The sequence below is a fragment of the Zonotrichia albicollis genome, chromosome 6 (genome assembly GCF_047830755.1).
Source record: "Zonotrichia albicollis isolate bZonAlb1 chromosome 6, bZonAlb1.hap1, whole genome shotgun sequence".
NCBI classification, from domain to species: domain Eukaryota; kingdom Metazoa; phylum Chordata; class Aves; order Passeriformes; family Passerellidae; genus Zonotrichia; species Zonotrichia albicollis.
The window spans coordinates 53,225,919-53,248,271 of NC_133824.1; the positions used below are offsets into that span (position 1 = coordinate 53,225,919).

Sequence of the window (22,353 nt, forward strand, 5' to 3'; positions counted from 1 at the left end):
CCCCCTTCAAAATATCAAAGAATCAACAAATGACTTCAACAGAAGAAAGCACACCAGAAGTTTCACTGTCCTAGTTACACCTGGAAGTGAGACTTCAGAAGTGTTGTGAACAAGAGCACACAGCTAGCACAGCTAACAGGGAGATATTGCTGTTGCCCCACATGGAAAGAATACAACAGAACAGGAAGTAGTTTGTGTTTATTCACATGTAAATAGCAACACACTACAGAAGAGGGTTCAGAGCAATCTCTTCATTAGGCAGCACTTCCACTTCAAAAATGTCCTAAACCTTCCCCATAGTATTTTTAATGATCAAATACAGCAAATAGAATTATGAAAAAACCCACTAGTGTTGCACTGCATGCATCTTCCCCAACTACAAATGTCAGTATGTGGGCAATTTTCTGGTATTACACAGCTTGTAGGAGCAGGGGAACTATGCAAGATGTAGACACACCTGTATTGACACTTGGAGCAGAAGAGACAGGAAAAAGGTGCATTCACTTTCTAGTGCAAGTCTACAATAATCACACAGACAGAACAACATTTATTAACAGGAATGGAACAAGTCCACACATGAATAAGAAAAGATCATAAATAATACAGTTGTCAAAAAGATTGAAAATCTCAGACTGAGGCAGTCAAGACTGTGCAGTGTGGGTATTTGTACAGAGCACCTGTACAGCAGTTTCTCAAAGCAGGAGATTACCATGAGAAATGTGGCTGGCTAGGGGGGTGGCCTTGGATTAGCATGGGGATGCCTTCCATTAAGAAATTCACTAAGATCAGCTGGTGATACACACAATATATTCAGTTGAAAGTACCACTAAACAGAATCTCAGGCAAGAAACCTATTCTACTTTGAATTCTGATCACTCCAACTTCATCCTGACAGAAGTCAGTTCCCATTTTCCCCCAAACAGAATAATTTTGGTGATAGGTACAATATTCTCCTTTCATAACCAGACTAAAGTAAAACAGGGGAAGAAAATGCTTTGAAGAAACACAGACATTTTAAACAAAAACAATCATTTTTCTAAATGGTTTTATTTACATTTTTCATATACAAGTATGTTAAATGATACATTCTGACTAGTATCCACACCAGTGTGAATTAATTACATGGATTAAAGCTACTGATGTATTGCATATGATGAAATGCAAAACAATCAACCCTAAGCTGTGGTCCCACCCCCTGCATGTGAGATGCCTCAAACAGCATCTGTTACCAAGACATTTAAAATTCAAAATGTCCATATGAAATAGAAATTATCTAAACAAATGTACCTGGTTGCATTTCTTTAGGACAAGCAATAACACAGGAGTCTTGCAAAATTCTCAAGACAAAAAATACATATTAACAGCCAAACCTTTTACATGTATGTTACCAGCTTTGTATTTATTGTTTCTAGACTTGGGCTACTTGTCACAACTGTTTTCTGGATCTAATTTTTATGTCTTTAATTATGGCAACCTTTCAACCCCTATTAACAATGTTCAAAATGACCAGGATATAAAGGTAAAAGCTGTGGTGTGAACTGGCCTGAAGCATTCAGGACAATTACAGAGGAAAGTTTCCATTCAGAGTAACTGGAACTAAAAATTCCTTAATAATAAAAAAAATATGTTGAAAATATGTGAATACAGTTTAATAAATGTGCCTAAGAGGATTTTCAACTTGGTGATTTCTCAAAGGAAACTAGCAGAGGAAAAAAAGGCAACTTCAAAAGCTTCAGAACTACTGAAGTATTCAGGAGACTGGTAAAGCAAATGTTCTTTCATGAGCATGAAAAGCATTATCAGGTCTTTCTGTATCTAAAAGATGGTTCAATCAAAGTGACAACAGAAACAGCAACAGACAGGTGGGCCTATGGGATCACAGGGTATTAAACTGCATTTATTTGCACATTTCTGTAGCCCCTTTTAGGCAGGTGCCAAAAGCACTTTAATCACTAGAGCAGCCTCACAACAACCCTGTGAGGTAGGTAGGTATCTGGTAAAGAACAGGTTAAATAACTTACCCAGGGAGACACAGCACATCAGCAGAGCAGGCTAGAGTCCAGAGCGGGTGATCTATGGATTAATGGTATGGCACAGTGGGGCTGACTTAGCACTCCTTTATACAACTGCCATTCAACAGAGCCAAGGTTCTGAGAGGAGGTTTTTATGAGAAAGGTTATCAGAAGAAAAGTGTGCTTTAAGTAACTAGAGAAGAGTTTGGGAAGAATAGCACTACTGTTCCACTTCCTAAATTTAATTTAAGAGATGCAGAATATCAAGTTAACTATTTTGCTTGCTTAAACACTTATCACATCCAAAACTCTACTTAGATGTTCAAATATTATGACCCAAAACCAGCTGTGAACTGGGAGTTGTTTCATCCACTTATATCATTTCTAAGTCCTGCAATTCTTCTTTGAAGGTCAGAAGAAATAAGAACCAGTGCAAGAATCCAAACTTGTTTCAACAATTTCAACTTTAATAGTGTCATTCCCATTAACAAACTGTCAAAGCATGCTCTTCCTAACTCATCCCCATGTTCTACTGACTACCTAACCAGTCACAATGCAGAGAGCAGAGCATCTAAAGCAGTGCTTGGCACACAAAATGCTCAATGTGAAGTATTTGGATACTTGAGCATGCTCTGTGTACCAGGTGTGGTGAGCTGGATGAACACAGTGCTGAGCACTGCACCAGGGAACACAGTCACACACAGAGAGCACAGCACTCAGCAAGCTGAACAAACACAGCCAGAAAACCCAGAGGCAATCACAGCAGCAAGGCCTGCCCTTCCAAGTTACACATTACAGAAAGAACTGGCACATGCACTTTTTGTGCAGAGAGTTTATCAACAATTCCTACTGAAGGCTGGAAGTGACTGAAGAGAACACATTTGTTAAGTCAGACAAAGGGGAATTTAAAGACTTCCAACAACTTTGAGAGTACAGCTGATTAAGGGCTAATTTCTTTTTTTGTAAGGCCCTTTTCATAACCCTCACCCTGGCTCATCTTGCAATACACCACAACTAAGGAACACTTTTCAGCTCTGATTTATGTCTTGCAGAGGGCAAAATCCTCTAGTGAAAGACAACCAGGCAGAAAAGAACCCCCACTTCCCTCCCCCTTTCTGTCTTTCTGGGATGCAAAGAGAAAACGTTTTCATGTTAAAGAGTAAAATCCTTTTTTGACATCAGAGGAAATGCAGGTAACAGATGACTGAAGATTTTATGAGGCAGCAAAAGTAAATTGAAAGCAGTGCTGGAGATCTACCATGGGTTTATTTTACTAAGTCATGGCTAGAAAGTTATATACTTCTAAACAGCCCAAGAAAAGTTTTCTAGCAGGAGGAGACTACTAAAAATGCCAAGGAAAAAAGCTTTTGGAAAATACTTCCCTCATATTCCTTGCACAACTTAAGGCTGCAATAAAAAGAAGCCTGGACAGAATTCCTCCACTCAGCCTTCAAAAATTAACTGAAATCTTTAATTTAACCACAGGGTTTAAAGAACATTTGATAAAGCATTTTGATTTGAATTCACCCAGATGGACTGCACAAATGATATGCAACTGAAAACAACACTGACAACGGTGCCCAATTGTGTGAGCATATCTGTTTTTAGAGAGGAATTTGGAAATAACTTATTTCAACTTACAGCTATGTATGCTCACACATGCTTTAAAAAACCAGAGAAAAGCATATTGCTTTGTTTGGAAATTGGCCACTATCAGTTGGAACGTGTCACTGTAAACAGGAAAGTTGAAAATTAAGTCATAACTGTGATTTTAAAAATTTGGCTGTTAAGATAAAAGATAAATTTTGAAAACTACCTTCTTACATTTCTTTCAAATACAACCCTCTTCAGGCGGAGCCTCTACCGGAAACCCACAGTTCCTATTTTTGTTTTGAACAACAGAACTCTATATTCCATTTCTCTAATATCTGAAGTGTATTAATAAGCAGACACACAAGAACTGGTGATGGTTATGACAATTCTTCCCCTCTCAGAGTTACCTCGTGTTCCCTGGTATCCATAACTGCTGAGGTGCTGATCTGCTCTCCTTGATGGAACAGGTAAAAAACTCTGCCCTAGACTGATGCAAGTTTGCCACTGTTAAGGTTTCTAAATAGTCTTAATTATAAATTAGGGGAGGTGATGTCTGTCAGTCCATCTCTGAACGTGGTTTAAGACAGGGGGCTTTACACTGACAACAGGACTGTCTGCTGAAGGATGCACAGTGTGGTACTAGCTTTCTGAAATGGCCTCACTCAACCCTTAAACTTGAGGCATGAGAAAGGTAAAGGTTTTAAAAAAGCACAGAAATCAGGCAATTTAATGCAATTCTGAAATAAGATTAGATTCTAAAAACTAGAACCTGTAGCAAAAATTTCAGGGTACTCGTGTACTAATGGATTTGGCTGCAGGGTTTGAAAAGGAAAAACTTGAATTTGTATGTTAGTCCATTTGCAATCTCCCAACCATGAATAAACATCAACATTCTAACTACTGCTACAAACAGGATAGTGAAAACTCCAGATATTTAATTTGGTAGCATTCAATTTAGATGGCACTCACTATTTTGCACTGTAGCATCTTTCTATGAACTGCAATATAAAAAATTCTGCTCGAGTCCCATGATCCCAATTTTCTGTATCTTCAAAATGTACTGCCAGACATTTCTGGATAAGTAATTGAATGTAAAATAAGATATGATAACTATGCAATGAAATTTCACAGCAAATGGAAGTAAAAGAGCTCATTTCTCATCTACAGAACATAGGCCCCCACCCCTGAAGTTCAGCATACAGAAAATCTGTCTCAAGGAAGATGTGCAGCCAGAGGATGCCCACAGAAACCATGTGTATTAGTAATAAATACCAGCTACAGAAAGGAATCAAACCAAAATGAACACCACCACCCCCCCATGATTATACAGGGAATTTCATGGCATGTCATTAGAGACAGTTCACTGACCAATGCACTTAGTGATAAGTCTTACCCAGTTATGGAAACAATCACAATTTGTTGGGATTTTTAAAAGCTAATGAGTTGGGCTAATGCATTTTCATTCCAGAAATTAACTTCCATCCCCACACCCTCCCTGCAAACACTGTTCACAGAAACATTCAAATCCCTAAGAAAACAAAACAAAAAAAATAAATAAAAGAACCAAATATTCAGAGAAAGTCACTCAAATAAGTTTGTATGTGTAAATAAAAAAAAATTCTCTAAGTAAATGACACAGGAGGCAATAAATTGACACGACAAGCAAATAAAAGGCTAAAGCACTCCAATACCATTGAAACAGTTTTAATGTTGTTGCAATTCCATAATGCAACAATCATCAACTCAGGAAAGACCCAATACTTTAGAATTCATTTTAATCATTCCTTTGTACCTATTTTACAAAATAAAGGCAAGGCATATTTAAAATCCCCTTTCCCCTAGATATTATGTGCCTATCTTATTCATGCTTCTAAAAATAGAAACTTAAAATCCTATGAAATGTTATGTAAGAAAAAAATGTAAAAATATTAACCTCTGCTTCAATGTACAGTTTCCAGAATCTGCCAGAACTGGGGAACTGGGCAACAAGGCGTTCATAGGTCTTCCGTGCTTTGTCTATAGGCTGATTCTAAAAATTGAAAATCAAAACAGCATTTACAGTATTATGATTCATGTCAATGAATATGCTGATTTTACTCCAGAACCAAATAGTGTGAGTGGACCATAGATAAGGAAATGTAATCCTATATCACTAAACCTGTGCCTCTCGAATGAGAATGCTCCAAGCGTCAAGGTCATATGGATTTTCTTCTAGTTTCTTTTCAGCTTTCTTCACTTTTTCTGGCACATATTCAGCAGTCTAGAAAAATTAAAAAGAAGACATAAGAGATCACAGGCAGCGTTTGAAAAGTTCTGTCCCACCTACACAGTCAAGCAAAAAAAACATTTCAACAGTGGAATATTTCAAAATGCAGTTTCTAAACTGGAATTCAGCTGGAAAAGAAGTTGTCCCAGGAAGATAAAGCACACTCAGCACAAGTTCTACATCTTATGGACATCGACCAAGATGTTGGACTAAACCAACTCAATGTCTCTAAAACATGAAAACAAATTGGAGTTTGCTGGAATATTTACCGCACTATGAATTTTAAACATTTTTACCAACCTGCAACTTTAAGATGCAAAAAGATTATTTCTATCCCAGAGCTGAGGCAAACAAATCCAGTTTATCCAGGAGTCATTGTGGACTTGGAGAACAGAAGTATTGGGTACCACAGGTTTAACAAGCAGAGCAGGAGATGATGTTCAGCAGGAACACACACACACCATCCGAGCACAATTCCTTCGCTCACTTTCTGATCTCTCAACCCTACAGATGCTCTCCTGTAGTTTTGGCCCTAACATCGCCTTTTTTTTAAAACACTCATTGTGATTGAAGTTTAAAAGGTTTTTTTCAGGCTAAAAGTTGTACCAAACTGACTGCAAACTTTTTAACACCATTACTTTCAAACACTTTTGGAAATAACTTGCTTTATGATTTTCAGGGTTTTTTTTTCCTAGACCTAACACTGTTAACACAAGTAGAATAACAAAATTACAGTGTGAAGATCACATAGAGACACCCTTAAAATACATGCTTGTTACAACCCTACATGAACTGAAGTTTATTAGTTAAGCCTGAAATATTGTTCTGAGCTGTACTCCAAAGCAGTTACTAACTTTGAACACCTGGCTCATTTTTAGGCAGGCAAGAGCAATACAAAACCCACACCAACTAATCCCTGCCTCTGTGAGATGTAATAGTAACCCTTAAATCATTACTGTAAGACCTTGCTGGTGAAATTTTATAATTTCACTACATAATTAAAAACATTCATCTCTAATGTACCATGCAGTGTGACTGATTTATAAAAAAAATCAATTTTAAAACTTGCAGAAAATTCTAAAAAAAAAAAAAACAAACAACCAAATTCTGGCATTTGCTAGAAGATTATTTCAAGGAGTTTGCTACACTAGTTCTGAATAAATGAGAAGCAGAAGGTAACTACACTAGTTCTGAATAGTTTTCAGCATCACCAGTCCCACTAGCAGGATATAATTCAAAGCATATCCCTTTAAATATATCACTTAATAAAATGGGAAAAGGTTCAAAAATATTGCAGACCTGTTAAATGGACATATCTGATATTGCAGATATACAATAAAGGAAAAAGCAAAAAAATCATTTTATAGGAGGCAAAACACCATTACTTCTTTTGATTCACTTTTCAAGCAATTCTTAACACTAATGCAAAGCAGGGCAGCTTGGAAGGCAAACATCAAATCCCACATTAAACTATTATAGAATTAATTTGATTAAAAAAAATCAAAGCAGCACTAAGCAGTCAACTCTGAAGTAGTAAATTCATAAACTGCCATATGAATAGTTTTACACTCCTAAGTCCATCAAAATTTGGATTCTGTAGTAGTTCAAGTGACACAAGCTTAAGATGTAAAACAGTATAAAATATGTAGTGGTTTTATTTCTTCCCAATTGACATGCATAGACATTATTCAGCTTCCAGAAGCTGAAATTTCTGCATTTTAAAACTATTTCTGCAAGCTACCCCTCCAGGTGACCCAAAACTGAAATGTTGCTTATTCAATGAAGCATTAATTGAAATACACCACCATCAGAGGGAAATTCACCTGTCTCACATAAATGATTCTGGGTACATGAGACAGAAGGGTCTGGCAGCTGCACCATCAATGTCTGCTACAACAAAAGGACCCCACCTACAAAAGCACAAGGTCCTGCCCTCTAAGTACTGACTTTTAAACAATATTCAACAGAATGGGCCACTGAAGCACCTTTCCGCTATTCTATCAGTAGCTAAGTTGTGTTTCCTCAAATCTTTCCAGGTGACACATAAACATCCATCTCATGTTAAGACTTCCAGGAATTTCATTCACCTATGCAGATACAGAGTCATAAACTCAAACTCAGAAAGGCAGAAAGAGCTCTGGAAAAAATAGATGGGGATAAGATGCACAACCACAGCAATCCTACATGAATTTTGTGTATTTGATACACGAATCAAACTGTGCAAGAAGCAGAATTACTTCTGTAATTTCAATATAAATAACTTCTGTAACTTGCTGTACCTTGGGTGAGCTCAGTGAGCAGTCCCTGTGCACCTGCAGAGGTCTCAGGACTCGCTGCACTGCAGGCACAGCCATGGCCTGGCCCTACCCCAGCACAGCTGGGGCCTCACTGCATCTCCCCAAACAACCACTCCTAACACCCTGCAGGAACCAACACTCGGCATTTTCCGGACGTTTGGCCAGAGCTGGATGAGTGAACAAACACCTACAGCAGCTCACAGCAAAATGGAACCACGAGCCTGACCCTTAACCTAACTCAAGCACAGGCAGGAAAAATGTGACCCCAGTTTTGAGCTTTGTGCTTGCAGCTGCTGCTATCACAGTTCAAGGGCACACTGAAATGATGTATTTCTCATTGTAGGGCTTGCACAACAGCCAATGTCCAAACTGGGACCATGGAATTCCTGGCTGTTCACTGCCATTATCCTGCCCCTAGATAAGCATTTCCAGGGAAGCTCATCCTGTAGCAAACCACTTCAGGGAGTTCAATCAGCAGAAAAATCATCCTGTTGGGAAAGGGATTCACTTTGTAATGGTTCAGTCTCCTGGTTTCAGGATCAGATGCAGCAAAAAGGACACAGAACCATTCAGGACTCCAGCAGCCTCAACTTAGACCAGCTGAAATACCGCCCAGCTGAACCTAACCAGATACTGGCTTTTAACTTGTCTTGGCTTTAACTTTTCTTTTACACAGACTGTAAAAACCCTTTTTCCTCTGCTTTTGTTAACTCTGTGCAGTAGAGCTCTACATCATCAGGATCCTATCCCATGAGCAACTCTCTGAAGGTCATGGAATTATTTTAGCTCTTGGGTTTTCTACAGATCACCACCACCTAGTCCAGCTCACAACTACCCTTTTATTATTTACACACTGCCAAACAGCAACAGAACTGAAGTCTCACAGATACTAGAAGTATAAAAAGATCTTTCCAAAATCTCAAGAGACCTAAACCCACATTTCTAGGAAGGGATCTAGGAGCTCCTTCCCATAAAATACATCAACTCCACAAAATCCAATTCTGAAGTCATAAAGGATGTCTGAGGGAACAAAACCAGAGGAAATCAAGTTCACTTTTAGTATTTGCTTATTTATCAATCATCTCCAAGGGAATATTCTTGGTTTATATTATATTCCTAAAATCAACAGTTTCCTCAAGTCTCTCAAATAAATCTTCATGATTCCAACCAAAGTGTCTAAGAAAACACCTAAATACCTTCAAATTGTTTGCAAAACTAAATACATCCAGTTGTTTAAGGCATCTTCCTGTTTCCACAAAAGGATCCTCTGCAGTGGAAAGTAAATAAATGTGTTTACAACACCTGCTACATCCAGGGAGTGGCCAGCTCAAGATGCTCTAAAAACTACCATTAATGATGAAATAAGAACTTCTATAAACCAAAGCAGATTTTTCTTGCAGGATTGTGTGGGTTTAACATCACAGGAGGAGCTGCTGGATACAAAAAGGCAGGAATTGTAATGGCTACTTTAGTCAAATTGCTTTCTGGCCATTCAGACACAGCCAGTTTGCTGGTTTTGCACACTTCAGCACAGCCTGACCTGTGAATGGAATTTCAAATATATTAACATCCACTATATTAACTTGACAAGCATTGGTAGTTGTTCAGTTTGCTAAATTTACAGGTTGGTTTAGTCTAAGGCTTTTTGCCCTTTAAGCTTATTTAAAGCTGCATGTGCAGAGAAGAACAAGTTTTAAAGCCCTTTCCTCAGTAACACAGCCCTTCACTGGGGGAACTGTAGTTTCAGCTTAGCAAAACTTGCACTTTCTTAAATGTTTTTAATGCCTTGATTTCTTCTATTCTACACTAAACCACTTGGAAAAATGTCCTTTAGGGCTGGAGCAGACACAGCCCAGGATATTCATCTTGAACAAAAAAGGAACTTCTGTAAGCACTGCCCCATCCCAACATCATCTGGGCTCAAAACTCAGAGAAATTGAAATTTTAGATTAGCAATGATTACCATTCTTTCCTCATAGGACTATTTCCCAAATGTTGCACTGAGACTTTTTCCACTTGAACTTCTTATTTGCATACCTGGAACTTACTGACTCTGGAAATACACCTAAATGATAATTTATTTATACCTGTGTAAAAACTGTCATTAAAGCACTGCATTACAAACCCAGGAGCTTTCCTTCAGCAATACTTGCACTTATTGTGTCTACTCTTAAATGGCTCCTCCTGTGATGTTAAACCCACACAATCCTGCAAGGAAAGTCTTCTTCCAGCACTGCATTCAGTGACATCTATTTTTAAAATATTGAACTGAAGTTAACTACAACTTCACAACATTTACTACTGTCTTTAGCACGCAGAAACTTTCACGATGTACCACATCAAACAGACACATGACAAAGAGAGGAAGGAATCAAAAGGGACAGAAGTACCTGAAGAAACCAGAACAAACTGGTTTTGAGGTATTTTTATAGTCACAGAGACAATACAGACATCTTGTTTTCCACAGATCCATATTCATGGAACATAAAAATGCATCTCAGACTGGGGCAGCATCTTAGAAACTCTGACTGGGAGTGTGAAATGAATGTTGTAATCTTAAAAGACTGGAAGGCAACTCAGGCAGGGGCAAAGCAAATGTTATGTGACCATCAGATGCAGGTGATGCCTGGCAAGCATTTATAGTGGGGAATGGAGGTTTTGTCACCAAGGCCATGAAACTGGATGTGCACACAGAGGAGCACAAACACGTCCAGACATGCACAGGTGCAAGCATGGGCTCTTTGTAACCCTGGGCAGAGCCTGCCATGGAATTTTCTGGCAAACAGTGGCAGATGCAGCAGCCCTTCAGTCTACAAAGGTGCATTTCTGTGACACAGGCAGGCTGAGTGCTTGCTATTCCAGAAACTGACCCTGGAAATTCTGCTTTGTTCAACACCATGAAGCCTTGGCAGAAATCTGGCAGAGGCCTGATGGATTGGAAGCCCTCACATGATCCAGCTGGTTCTTCAGGACTAATCTGGGCCAGCACAGTTAACACAGAGCAGGAATTTAAATACACTCCAAGAGCTGTGGCTGCATTGCATTTCTGTGTCCTGCTCCAGCCTGCTCTACAGTAACACAATGAGGAGACAATCCACATCACACAGGTCAGGCTCCTGGTCACACAGCAACAACTCCTGCAGCTAAGCCTGGCCCAAAGGTGGCAATGCCAGCCTCAGTTTCTCCAGCCAGGCACACCCAGAACCCTGTGCAGGGAACTCCAGGCTGGCCCAAGCAGCTGCAGTGAGGGTGCCCCAGGCACCAGGCTCTGCTGCTCCTCTCCCTCCAGCAAATCAGAAGCCACAAGCCTTCATCAGGAGGATGGAGCAGTAGAAATAAAAAATAAATAAAAATTAACCCAACCTACACGAATGAGCAGTTTTTTTAATCTAAGTGCACCCAACATGAACACAGAAATAACAATGGGCAAAAAAAAGGAACCTTATTATGGCCCAAAGACCAAGTAACTCAACCTTTTGCTTATCAAATTCTCCCTTGCAAAAGAACAGAAAGTCTAAAGTCAGCAGGGCTGCAGTTAAATAGTAACACTTTACAAGCTGTAGAAACACACGTGCCCTTTTAACAAACAGCTTAACCGAGCCATGAAACATCAATGCATTCCTGAAAACATTCTGGAGTGGGAGAGAAATCTGGAACATGCTACACACCAGCACTAACAACATTTTGCTGTGGCACATTCTTACTTCTCTGCAGCCAGAATGATGAAGGGAACCATCCTGAAGGATGCCCAAACACACTCCAAGCACACTGAGCAACTCAGAGCACACAGGGAATGTTGGGGCATGACCCTAACCAGGCATATCCTGAGTATTTTACACTCTGAGCATTACATTTCCTATACCCACCCCATCCACCAGAATAGTGAGCTTATAAATAAAATTGACACTCCATCCTTTAGGGGTATAGGCACAGGCATACAGAAATTCACCAGTTTGGTAAGAAACTAACATCCTACAAAGAAAAAGCCACTTGAACAAGCACTAAAGCATCAGCTTAAGTATTTCTAAAGGCTAAGACATGTGGTTGTTATCAATAACTCTTCCCATGTGCCTGTTATCAATAACTCTTCCCTCAGGAATTTTTCATCCCCACCCCTCCAATTGATACAGATTTCAAACACAACCCCAACTACTAAAAAATGCCACTTTGGAGAAACTCTGCCAGTAAGTCAGAAATCGTTCATAGTAACACTAGATTTAAAAAGGTGACATACAACACTCTGGTAGCTCTCTGTAAATTAAGAGATTAGAGTAAATACGGACTTTAGCCTATTAAAAAAAAAAGAAAAAAAAAAGAAAACAAGGAAAACCAAACAAACTCCGCTGAAACTGCGGCTATTTGACAGAATCCCAGAAGGATGAGATTTGGAAGGGACCTCTGGTGGAACCCTGCTGCCCAGGCAAGGTCACCTGCTGGAGTAGGTGACACAGGAATGCGTCCAGGTGGGATTTGGATCCGTCCAGAGAGGGAAACTCCGCGCCCTCCCTGGGCAGCCGATCCGGGGCTCTGCAGCGCTGAACCTAAAGCAGTTCTTCCTCATGCTGAGCTGGCACTTCTGGGCCTTTAATTTAGCTCCCTACTAAACGAACCAAGCGCTGCACTGTAAGAAGATCCTTTATCAAACAAACGCGTGTTTATCGTTTCTAGTTTAAGGATTAAGCGTATTTTAGCAATGCTTTATTCTGGAGGTGTCATTAGAGGCCTTCGCCATGAAACGCCTGAGTTCGGCCAACGCTCGCTTTACATAACACCGCAAGCTGCCTCTGTAAACAGCCCGTCCGAGCTGCGATTCCCTCCCGGGAGTGCGTTCAGCGGCCACGACCGAGCGGGACCGGGACCGTGACCGGGCAGCCCATTGTCCGGCTGGGCCTGAGAACCGGGGCTCCGGGCCCGTCACCGCCCGGGCCGGGCCAGCTCCGCTCCCCGCCTGCCTACGGGGCACACGGAGCTCCTCCGACGGCCAGCGGGGCAGGGGAGCCCGGCCGGGCTCAGGGCCGCGCTCCGCCGCACGCCCGCCCTCACCGAGCCCACACCGCTCCGCTCCCTCAGGGCGCGGCCTGCGCTCACCCGGCCCCGCCTCACCTGGTCGCCGGCGGTTCCCTCTCCGGACATGGCGCGTTCAAAGCGGGCTGGGGCGCGGGGCCCCGAGCGGGTTAAAGCTCCTTAAAAATCGCTCGTCCGGCCGCAGCCGCCGCGCCCGGAGAGCAACAGCGAGAGAGCGGCAAAATGGCGGCGGCACCTCCGGCCCGGGGGCGGGGGAGCGGGGCTGGCGGGAGGAAGTGCGTCATCGCGGCGCGCGGGGGCGGCCGGAAGGGGCGGGGCCGCGCTGAGGGCGGGAGGGCGCGCTGAGGCGGCGTTTCCTCTCCCCGCTGCTCTTCCTCTCCCCGCTCGTTTTCCTCTCCCCGCTCCTCTTCCTCTCCTTTTTCCTGCCCTTCCTTCCCTTTCCACGTCGTGGGGACAGAGCTGCCTCCCCGGAGCCGCTGCTGCCCCATACGAGCAGAATGGAGCCGCGATGCCCGCTCCAGCCCTGAGGGTGGCCCCGGGAGGGCGGGAGGCTGCGCTGAGGCGGCGCTTCGTCTTCCCGCTCGTTTTCCTCTCCTCGCTCCTCTTCCTCTACTTTTTCCTGCCCTTTCCCTGTCCCTTCCTTCTCTTTCCACGTTGTGGGGACAGAGCTGGCTCCCCGCAGCCGCTGCTGCCCCACACGGGCAGGATGGAGCAGGATGGAGCCGCGATGCCCGGCCCGGCCATGAGGGTGGCCCCGGCAGCCTCTGTAGCCGCGCTCATGGCACCCCTCAGAGGGATGGAGGGAGCTCGGAGACTTCCAGCGCTCCTCGCCGGCGCTTTGCCTTCGCTGAGGCAGCGCCAGAGGCGGCTGCCAGCCGCAGGGCCGTCCCTTGCACCTCACAAGCGCTTTTGCTGATTGCGACAAGTTCAAAACCCAGGCTGAGATCGGCGTCACTAAAGACGTCAAGGGCGCAGGAGGGAGCTTCCTCTAAAGCTACTTAGTTTTTGTGGAAAATGCCAATCACTTGTTTTTAAAATGTTCAAAGTTTAATAGTAATAAAATGGCTATAAAAATAGTACTACAATTAGAGTAATAAGGATTTGGGCAATTTGAATTAGGACAATATGAGACAATAGAGACAAAGAGTTACAGACGTCCAGGTACCTTTTTCTGCGCAGCCCGAAAAAAGACCCACGTTAACAAAGGATTAACCATTGAAAACAATAACCTGTTGCATATTCGTACATCTCATACATGATGCGTAAATTCCATTCAAACACAGGATTCTGTCTGGGCAGTGTCAGCTTCTTCCTCTGAATCCTAACAGTGCCTTCAAGGCAGGAAGAAGTTCATTTCTCCTGATAATGGGGCAATAAATTCTTTTTCTCTGAAAGATTCTGGTGTCCTGTGGCTGCTGTCTTGCTGCGAGTCCTTTCTTTAAATAAAGTATCCTCCATAGCATCATTTCTATTTTAACATTTTGTTATAACCTAAAACTATATTTAACACAGTACTTAAGAGAATTAATACAGCATCACTTTCTAACACAACACATATAATATTCATTTGAATATTTGCCAAAAGCCAATCATAAAATACACATTTTTACAGTTTTGTTTACAAAATACCCAGCAGCCAGAGAAAACACCCTTGAGGCAGCCACTGCAGGGAAACTGCTATATTAAAAAAAAAAAATCTGCGAGGAGGCTTGGCACATACCAAGGTGATTTAGCTGCCTTCACAACAGCAGTGTAAGTGATGTTAAAATTGTGTAATCCATGAAGAAACTTGGTGTTAGTGCTGGGGTTTCTTTTCTACCTCATCTTGCAGAAGTCACTGTTTTAAACCACAGAAATGTGTGGCAATGGGACATAAGGAACACAATGTGCAACCTTCTGAAGCTTCACCTGGGAAAAATAAAGGGAGCAGAGAGTGGAGAGTTAATTGACTAATTGTGCAGTAACATTTCTCAGAACTTTGATTCTTCAAAAGTGAAACACAAGCATGTCTTGGCTGATAAGCTGTGCTGTCCTTGGAGAACAGGGACTACAAAAACCCTGTAATTTTCCAAGTCATTCTTGTAATGTTTTTCCACTTCCTACACAGGAACTAATTCCTTCAAAGCAATTGCTTGAAGCAATGCTGGGAAAACTTCTAATTAGACAACACTTGTGTCATTGCAGGGCTGCAGAGTGTCAGCTGCCCCCCTAGCCTGGCTGAATCTCTCTTTTTTTCTGGTTCTTCAGGTTCCCATTTTGTTGAGAACCCCAGCCTGAGGAAGCTGGGGCAGCCAGGACATGATGACAGGCCTGGCTGCTGCAGGCAGGGCTGCACTTGAGCTTTGTGATATCAGACAGGAGGATGTTGTTGGTGCCTGCTGTGATTCATGCTCAGCTCAGTCACTGATGTGGAACTTCATGAATTATCAAGGAAAATCTGGGTTATGCTGCTCTGGGAGGGAATGGGGCAGAAATCAAAAATCCAGAGCTGCTCAGGAATTAAAGGCTGCTGTACCTGCAGGGACTTGGAAATGGAAGAAAATGAGAACCTAGATAGATGTTGAACCTTAGAGGCTGCCTGGCCAGGATCTTGGTGAGCTGTAAGCAAAGCAAATTTGAAAAGAAGCTGCTTGCAGAGAGTTGGGGTTATCAAACAGGCCTGACATACCTGCCTCCCAAGGCATTTTAGCAGCTAGTTATGGAATCATGGGTTCTGTGCAACTAAAACCACTAAAAACATTGTTTGCAACCTTGTTCTCAGAAGGATTCAGTCACAGATGTAATTGTGTTGATTGTGTCTCTCAGTTTTAGCCCCTCGGATTTGAGCTGCCCTGGTAATTTCTGTGTGCCAGTGCTGAATCCCACCAGAGGGCAGAGGGTGCTGAAGATTGTCACCAGTGTCACCACACTTGTTGGAGGCTGTGGGCTGTCTCCCCTCCTCTGAGATGCATTTCAGACACAGGATGAAGGTGAGGACCTGGAAACTGAGAGATCCCACCCTGCTCTTGGCCAGGAGTGTGCTGGGGCCTGGTGTTTGCTCAGCTGAGACTTCTGCAGTGCCTGGGTGCCCTGCAGAACCCACAATCACCCCTTTGGTGTTCTAAAGTGACAACACCCTGGGGATTCTGTGAACCAAAGAGGAGAAAGCAGCCTAAATTTACATTCTCATTGGGCATGATTAAGAATGAATAAATTAATCCTTCTGATGGATCAATCCATACTGGTGTTGCTCCCCATTTCACAGCGAGCTGTGTCTTACTAATCAAGTGTATAAATGAGGAAGGAGGCAAAACCCAAACAGGCTTTGCTGAGTTTGTTTTCTTGGGCTCTGCACTGGCACTGCTGGGCTTTGTAGTCAAGAAGGAAGGAAGCATCTGGGGGGGGATTTGGGTGGTGAGGAGGAGAAGGCAGCAACAGGATTGAAAAGAGTTTGGAAATTCAGTGTATGAGCAAGAAAACAGCTGAATGGACCAGTGAGCAGCTAGGGTGATCAGTCAAAAATAATTACAGCAGATCACATAGTTGCAGTAATGTATTTTAATAGTGTAATGAGATGTTAAAATTTGGGGTTGAATTCTAACCTCCTCACCATCAATTCATTTGCTTGAATTGCCTATTACTTAGTGCTATTTATTACACTATTGCCTCATTTATTTTTTTGCAAGCAGCTTTTTCAGTTTTTCTAAGGAAAGTATAAATAATCATCATGCCAATTAAATCCTATTCTGTTTTCAATGCAGAATTATTTCCCAGTGCAAGTAGTTGTTACCTTCCTATAACACTTCTTGCTGTTGTGGAGCATTATTAGTATTCATCAATGTTTATTTATATTGCCTTGTGGATTCTTTGGAAAATTTACCATAATGAAATGAAATCTGAAGCTGGATTTGTGTGCATCTCTCTCTCTCTGGTTGAAGCTGTATTTTAAGCAGGAAACACCAAGCAGTGAACATAGTGCAGTAAATTATTTAAGCCCACAAGTGGGTATCCTAGTGGGCACGGTTACATTGGTTTTTTTCCTTTGAGATTTGTGGTCAGATGTTTCTGTATGTCAGATATTTACCCTTTACAGTGTACATACAGTGGGTCTAACATGTCCCAAATGCTTTGTGAGCAGATCAGCTCCCCAGGATGGGCACAGTCAGCCCCCCATGCCCAGCAGCCACTCCTCTGTCATTCCTGCAACAGTGTCCAAGGCTCTGAAAATCAGAGATGCTGATACCCACCAGCTCTGCCCGGCCAAATTCATCGGCAGAAAAAGAGTAGAAATCTAGAAAACCTCAAATAACACAACGGAGTTTAAAAAGCCAACACACAGAACACCCCGAACCAAAACAACAAAAACCACCAAGCCAATGGCAACAACAACAACAAAAGAAAACCAACTAAGAAATGCTGTTCTGGATGAAAGTGGAGCCCAAATGAAGGGAGAAAGATGAGGTAATGTACACAAACAGCAGCGCAGTTCACTGATTGCAATGTTCTCAAACTTTGGAGTGTCTGTAACCCAAGTATTTTGGAAGTCCTTAAGATGCTCCTGGCGCGTTCCCCCGTGTCCCTGTGTGACTCCCCCGGGAGGTGGCAGGCAAACACCGCTCGGCCAGCGCAGAGAGGGGACGAGCTGCGCGTACCTGGCCCCTGCCCAGCGGGGAGAACGGCACGGCACCAACGCGGGGGGTTCATATCTGCATTACGGGATTTTTTTTCCTGCCACATTGCTGTTGGACATCACGAGTGTCTTTCTGTGAATGCTGCTGTCGAGTCACAGCTTGCAAAGTTATAGTGTTTTAACTTTGTTTTAGGAAAAAGTCACCCACTTTTTGGGTGTAAGGGTTTTAACAGTTAATAAGAAGGGCAGAAAGTAGGAAGAAACTCCTACTTTCATAGAGTCATCAAGGGATGATTGGAAATCAAAGAGGGAACTTGCCAGTAGGCAGCACAGAGATCATCCAACAAATAAAAGGGAGAACAAAATGAGGTGGGGCAGAACATACTTACTTGTAATTGGTTTTGTGCTTTTGCATACAAGTATTTAGCCTCAGGTGTTTTCTAGTATATGCTTGCTTACTCTGGTTGCAAATACACAGACAAAGCCCTGTAAAAAACAGAGTGGTGATTGCAGATATTTCTCACTTAAAACTGGTGATACAAAATTTAGTGTTCATTGTGATTAGTGGATATAGTACTTTCAAAAAATGCTAGTGATTAACAATAAATAATTGACTATCTAAGCATAATGTTGCTTGCGCTCAAATGCCTTCTACTCAGCTGAATAATCCAATCATCATAAGATGATGTGCGAGAGTCAGTTTATAAGACATTACATGCTGTTCATTTTCATAATGTACTGGAGAGCATGAGCACAGAACATCACAGGTTTCCACCTCGGGGTGTTTTGGGCAGAGCTCTTGTTTTCCTAAACACAAGTTGTCCGCAGGCAGGAAGCTCACCCTGCCCACATAGATCCTACCTGTGCAAGCACCGTGTTTGTGCAGCCTAGAGAAACAGGAAAGGTGGAACTGGCCACCCGCTCCACCTGTCATGGGGGTGGGGAGGTTGCTATGCAACTTTGGTGTTTGATGTTTTGCTTGAAAGCTCAGCTCCAGGAAACAAGTGTTTACATAAGAATCGATCTTTCTTTCCTCTAAGTTTGTTTCCTTCTATTATGAAACAAAGCTTGTTTGTGTGATTCAAGTGCATCACAAGCTCCCAGAAACCTAGAAGCAATGTGGAAGAAACCAAAGTTTGGGATTGTTTCAATCTCCTTAATTTTAGGCAAACTTGATCTACAAATCCTGGAAATGCCTGTGTAATGGAATAGTAACCACCCCCTCCCCCTGATCCACAAGATACCCCTTGCTTCAGCTCACCTTCAAAACCCATGGTGACTGTGCTGTGTGTCCCACCTTAAGCCACATTTATGTCTCTAATTCCATTATTGTTCCCAAAGCTAATTTTGAAGAAATGACTGATGTTCCTGACCTCTGTGTGAATCTCCTGCTCTTCTGATGTCACCTCGTCCAGACCTGAAATCCCAGCCCCCTAGGAGTTTGTGTGAATTTACCTTGACAGATTGCATGCACTTTGAATTAAGGACTGTGTTTTCATATTTATCTCTAAAGCAGCTGGGTGCCATGGTGATCACACCAGCCAAGCAGACAGATCCACTTGTGCTTAATGATAACTGCAATGCTGGGGTCCTTTCCTGTAGGAAACTGGGATTCATGTTAACAGAGCTGTCTTCTGTAGTTAAACCAGTGATTCCAAGTTTCCTTGTGTGCCATTTTTTAGTAAATTAATAAGGACACAAAGCTAAGGAGGTGCTTTTATGTTCTCTTCGCTGGCTAAGCTTACACTGCATTTGAACCTGTAATGACACCCCAGCCCAATCACCACATGCTACAGTAGAATTTGCTTTGTTGTTGCATTTCTGAAGTAGTATAACACTGCACTTTGAAATCTCATTTAAGAGAAATGTCTCATAAGAAAAAGCACCCTTCAGGTCAACAGTCTGAAAAGTATTGCCTCTTCCAGGCTGCTCTAATTATGTATTGATTGTACTTAAATCTTGCATTACAGTTCATTTCATGTTACATGCGTGCATTTGTTATTTTTTTCCTTGTGTTGTTTTGACAGTTTTTAAATAATAATACATGGGTGAGTGTTTACTCTGGAACAGCCATTTCATTTTGTTAGCATACAGAGGGCAATGAGGCAGAAAAGGAAATGTAATGCTTATATATTAGTTAGTACTTGTTCCACGTAGCATCTTTCCAAAGACTGGGGACAATTCCTGGGGAAATGACTCAAAATGTAATGATCCTGCAGTGATTTAACATGAAAAAATGAGGTGCCTTGGATTTTTATTATATTTGTTTGCTCCTTGACCAGAAATGATGTGTCTTTATTTCTCATCATTCAGGCTTTCGTTGCAGTTGTTTGTCTTGAGAGCAAAGAACTGGAGCTGCTGTATATCAGAAGTGTGCATCCATTATATGAAAAAACAGATTTTCAATGTAAATTTGGTCGAAAATGAATGAATCCCGCAACTTTCCTTTTTTTTTTTTATGTTTCCCCCTTTTTTCCCCCCGTTGTAACTCGTTAGAAACCATGAGCACAGAAGGACGTGTGTATCCCAGCACAGTTTGGAAGTGCCATCCACTCTGACACGACAGCAGGTTTGGGAACACTGTCAACACTAATTACCTTGTAAATCCAGGCGCCCATTGCAAGAACTGCGGCTTTCCCAGTTACAAACATATTGCCGGGAGATTTGGAGCAATTAAGCAGCAATTGTTCTCACAGAATGGGAGAAACAGAGCTCTGTAGTTGGGATGCTGCAAGGACCAGGGCACTTTCTCCCACAAGCTGTAGGTAAAACTATCACTGGGAGATAGAAGGAACAATGGGAAGGGTTCCACTGATTGTTGAATGGAAAAAGATTGTATTTGCTTTTACAAATAAACTTTAGGTGTGCTGATAAATGAAATTAAACATTGAGAGATGAAAGAAACAACGGGGAAGAAAAAACCCTAAATTCAGTAAGAATTAAAAATGAAAAGGGAGAGTTATACATTAGTGGGAGATCTTTGGTATCAGGGAGTCTGAACCTCTCAAGTACCTCAGCCAATGGGGAAAGAGAGAAGGGAAATATGGGAAACTGGGATAAAAAGGAGGCTGCATCCTCCAAAAATCTGAGAGATCCCAGAGGAGTGCCCCATGGCCTCTCCCTTTATTCCAATAAAGTAAAAGGACTCCTCTGTCTCCTTTTTGGACCTTTCCAAAGCATGGCATCTTTCCAACCATTCAATATCTACACATGAAAACATACAACAATTACAAAAGAATATGACCAAACTCAAAATTTAAAAAAAAAAATTAAATAATTTGTTTGGTTAACTAAACCATACACCATTGTAAAAAAAACTTAAAAAAGAAGCCGTAATTATCATGATATTTATACCTCATCTACTTCAAGTTAACGCTTGCTTCAGATAATGAAGACAATGCTAAGGCAGTGTGATAAGTGAGCTGATCACCGTGGGCATGTGATGGACTGAAGCGTGGCACCTTTCCAACCATTCAATATCTACGCATGAAAACATACAACAATTACAAAAAACTGTTACCAAACTCAAAATTTAAAATAAATCATAATTAAATAATTTGTTTAGTTAACCAAACCATACACCATTATAAAGAAACTTTAAAAATAAACTGTAATTATTATAATATTTATACCTCATCTATTTCAAGTTACTGCTTGGTTCAGGTAATGAAGACAATGTTAAAGCAGTGTGATAAGTGAGCTGATTACCGTGGGCACGTGATGGACTGAAGTGTGGCACCTTTCCAACCATTCAATATCTACGCATGAAAACATACAACAATTACCAAAAAATATGACCAAACTTAAACAAAATAATTAAATAATCTGTTAAGGAAATGTTACATCGTTATTAAAAAACTTTAAAAAGTAAAACATAATTATAATAATGTTTATACCTCATCTACTTCAAGTTAGTGCTTGGTTCAGATGATGAAGACAATGCTAAGGCAGCGTGATAAGTGAGCTGTGTGTGACTGAAGGATGGCGCTGCGATAGCTCTGGTGAGTTATTTGCTCATCAAAGGAGGTAATTGTGTTTAGAAAGGAGAGCCAGCAGGTTGTGCTGGTTGTGTGCCGTGCTTGCAGCGCTGAGTGCATTGTGTGTGTTATCGAGTAGATAACGCACACAACTCGATACTTTTCCCCAGCCCCATCTCGGCGCTCTCGCTGCCTTTTGTTTCAGCCTTAGCAGTGTGACTCATCTTCATAAGACGCATTTGCTACAATTATCTGCTGGGTTTCGTAATGAGTCCCACTCCTTCCTTTTGCCTCTCTTCTTTTCAGGCTTGCTTTCAGAATTCATGCTTATAAATTCATGAGGTTTTTTGATTTTTTTTTCTTCATTTTTCTCACAGGAGGTACCAGTTACCAGCGTGAAAGAACCACGCCTAAACTATGTGCTAGATCATGACATATCTTTTATTTTCAGACCAAATTCAAGTCTGTAAGGAAAAGCACTGCTGTATGCACCAGAAAAGGGAGAACACTGTGAGGAATGTTAATACCAAGCAATAATGAGGAAAAACGCCACTGTTTAAAATACAGTGGTAAA

General features: G+C 41.7%; 1 protein-coding gene and 1 long non-coding RNA gene across 2 annotated transcripts in view; both read right to left on the reverse strand.

The window, feature by feature from the left end:
• Nucleotides 1-13,458, reverse strand: part of CSTF3 (cleavage stimulation factor subunit 3) — a 45,659-nt gene extending 32,201 nt beyond the window's left edge. Inside the window, exons 1-3 of the mRNA XM_074543809.1 lie at nucleotides 13,272-13,458; nucleotides 5,764-5,865; nucleotides 5,539-5,634 (exon numbers count right to left, since the gene is read on the reverse strand). Coding sequence (XP_074399910.1) covers nucleotides 5,539-5,634; nucleotides 5,764-5,865; nucleotides 13,272-13,301 — 228 coding nt within the window. The 5' untranslated portion in view covers nucleotides 13,302-13,458. The remainder of the gene's footprint in view (nucleotides 1-5,538; nucleotides 5,635-5,763; nucleotides 5,866-13,271) is intronic.
• Nucleotides 13,459-14,223: 765 nt separating this feature from the next.
• On the reverse strand, nucleotides 14,224-18,743 carry LOC141729430 (uncharacterized). The gene is made up of 3 exons (XR_012580923.1): nucleotides 18,664-18,743; nucleotides 18,192-18,288; nucleotides 14,224-15,101 (listed from the first exon to the last, which is right to left on the reverse strand). It is a non-coding gene; the product is annotated as an uncharacterized LOC141729430 (long non-coding RNA).
• Nucleotides 18,744-22,353: the final 3,610 nt, after the last annotated feature.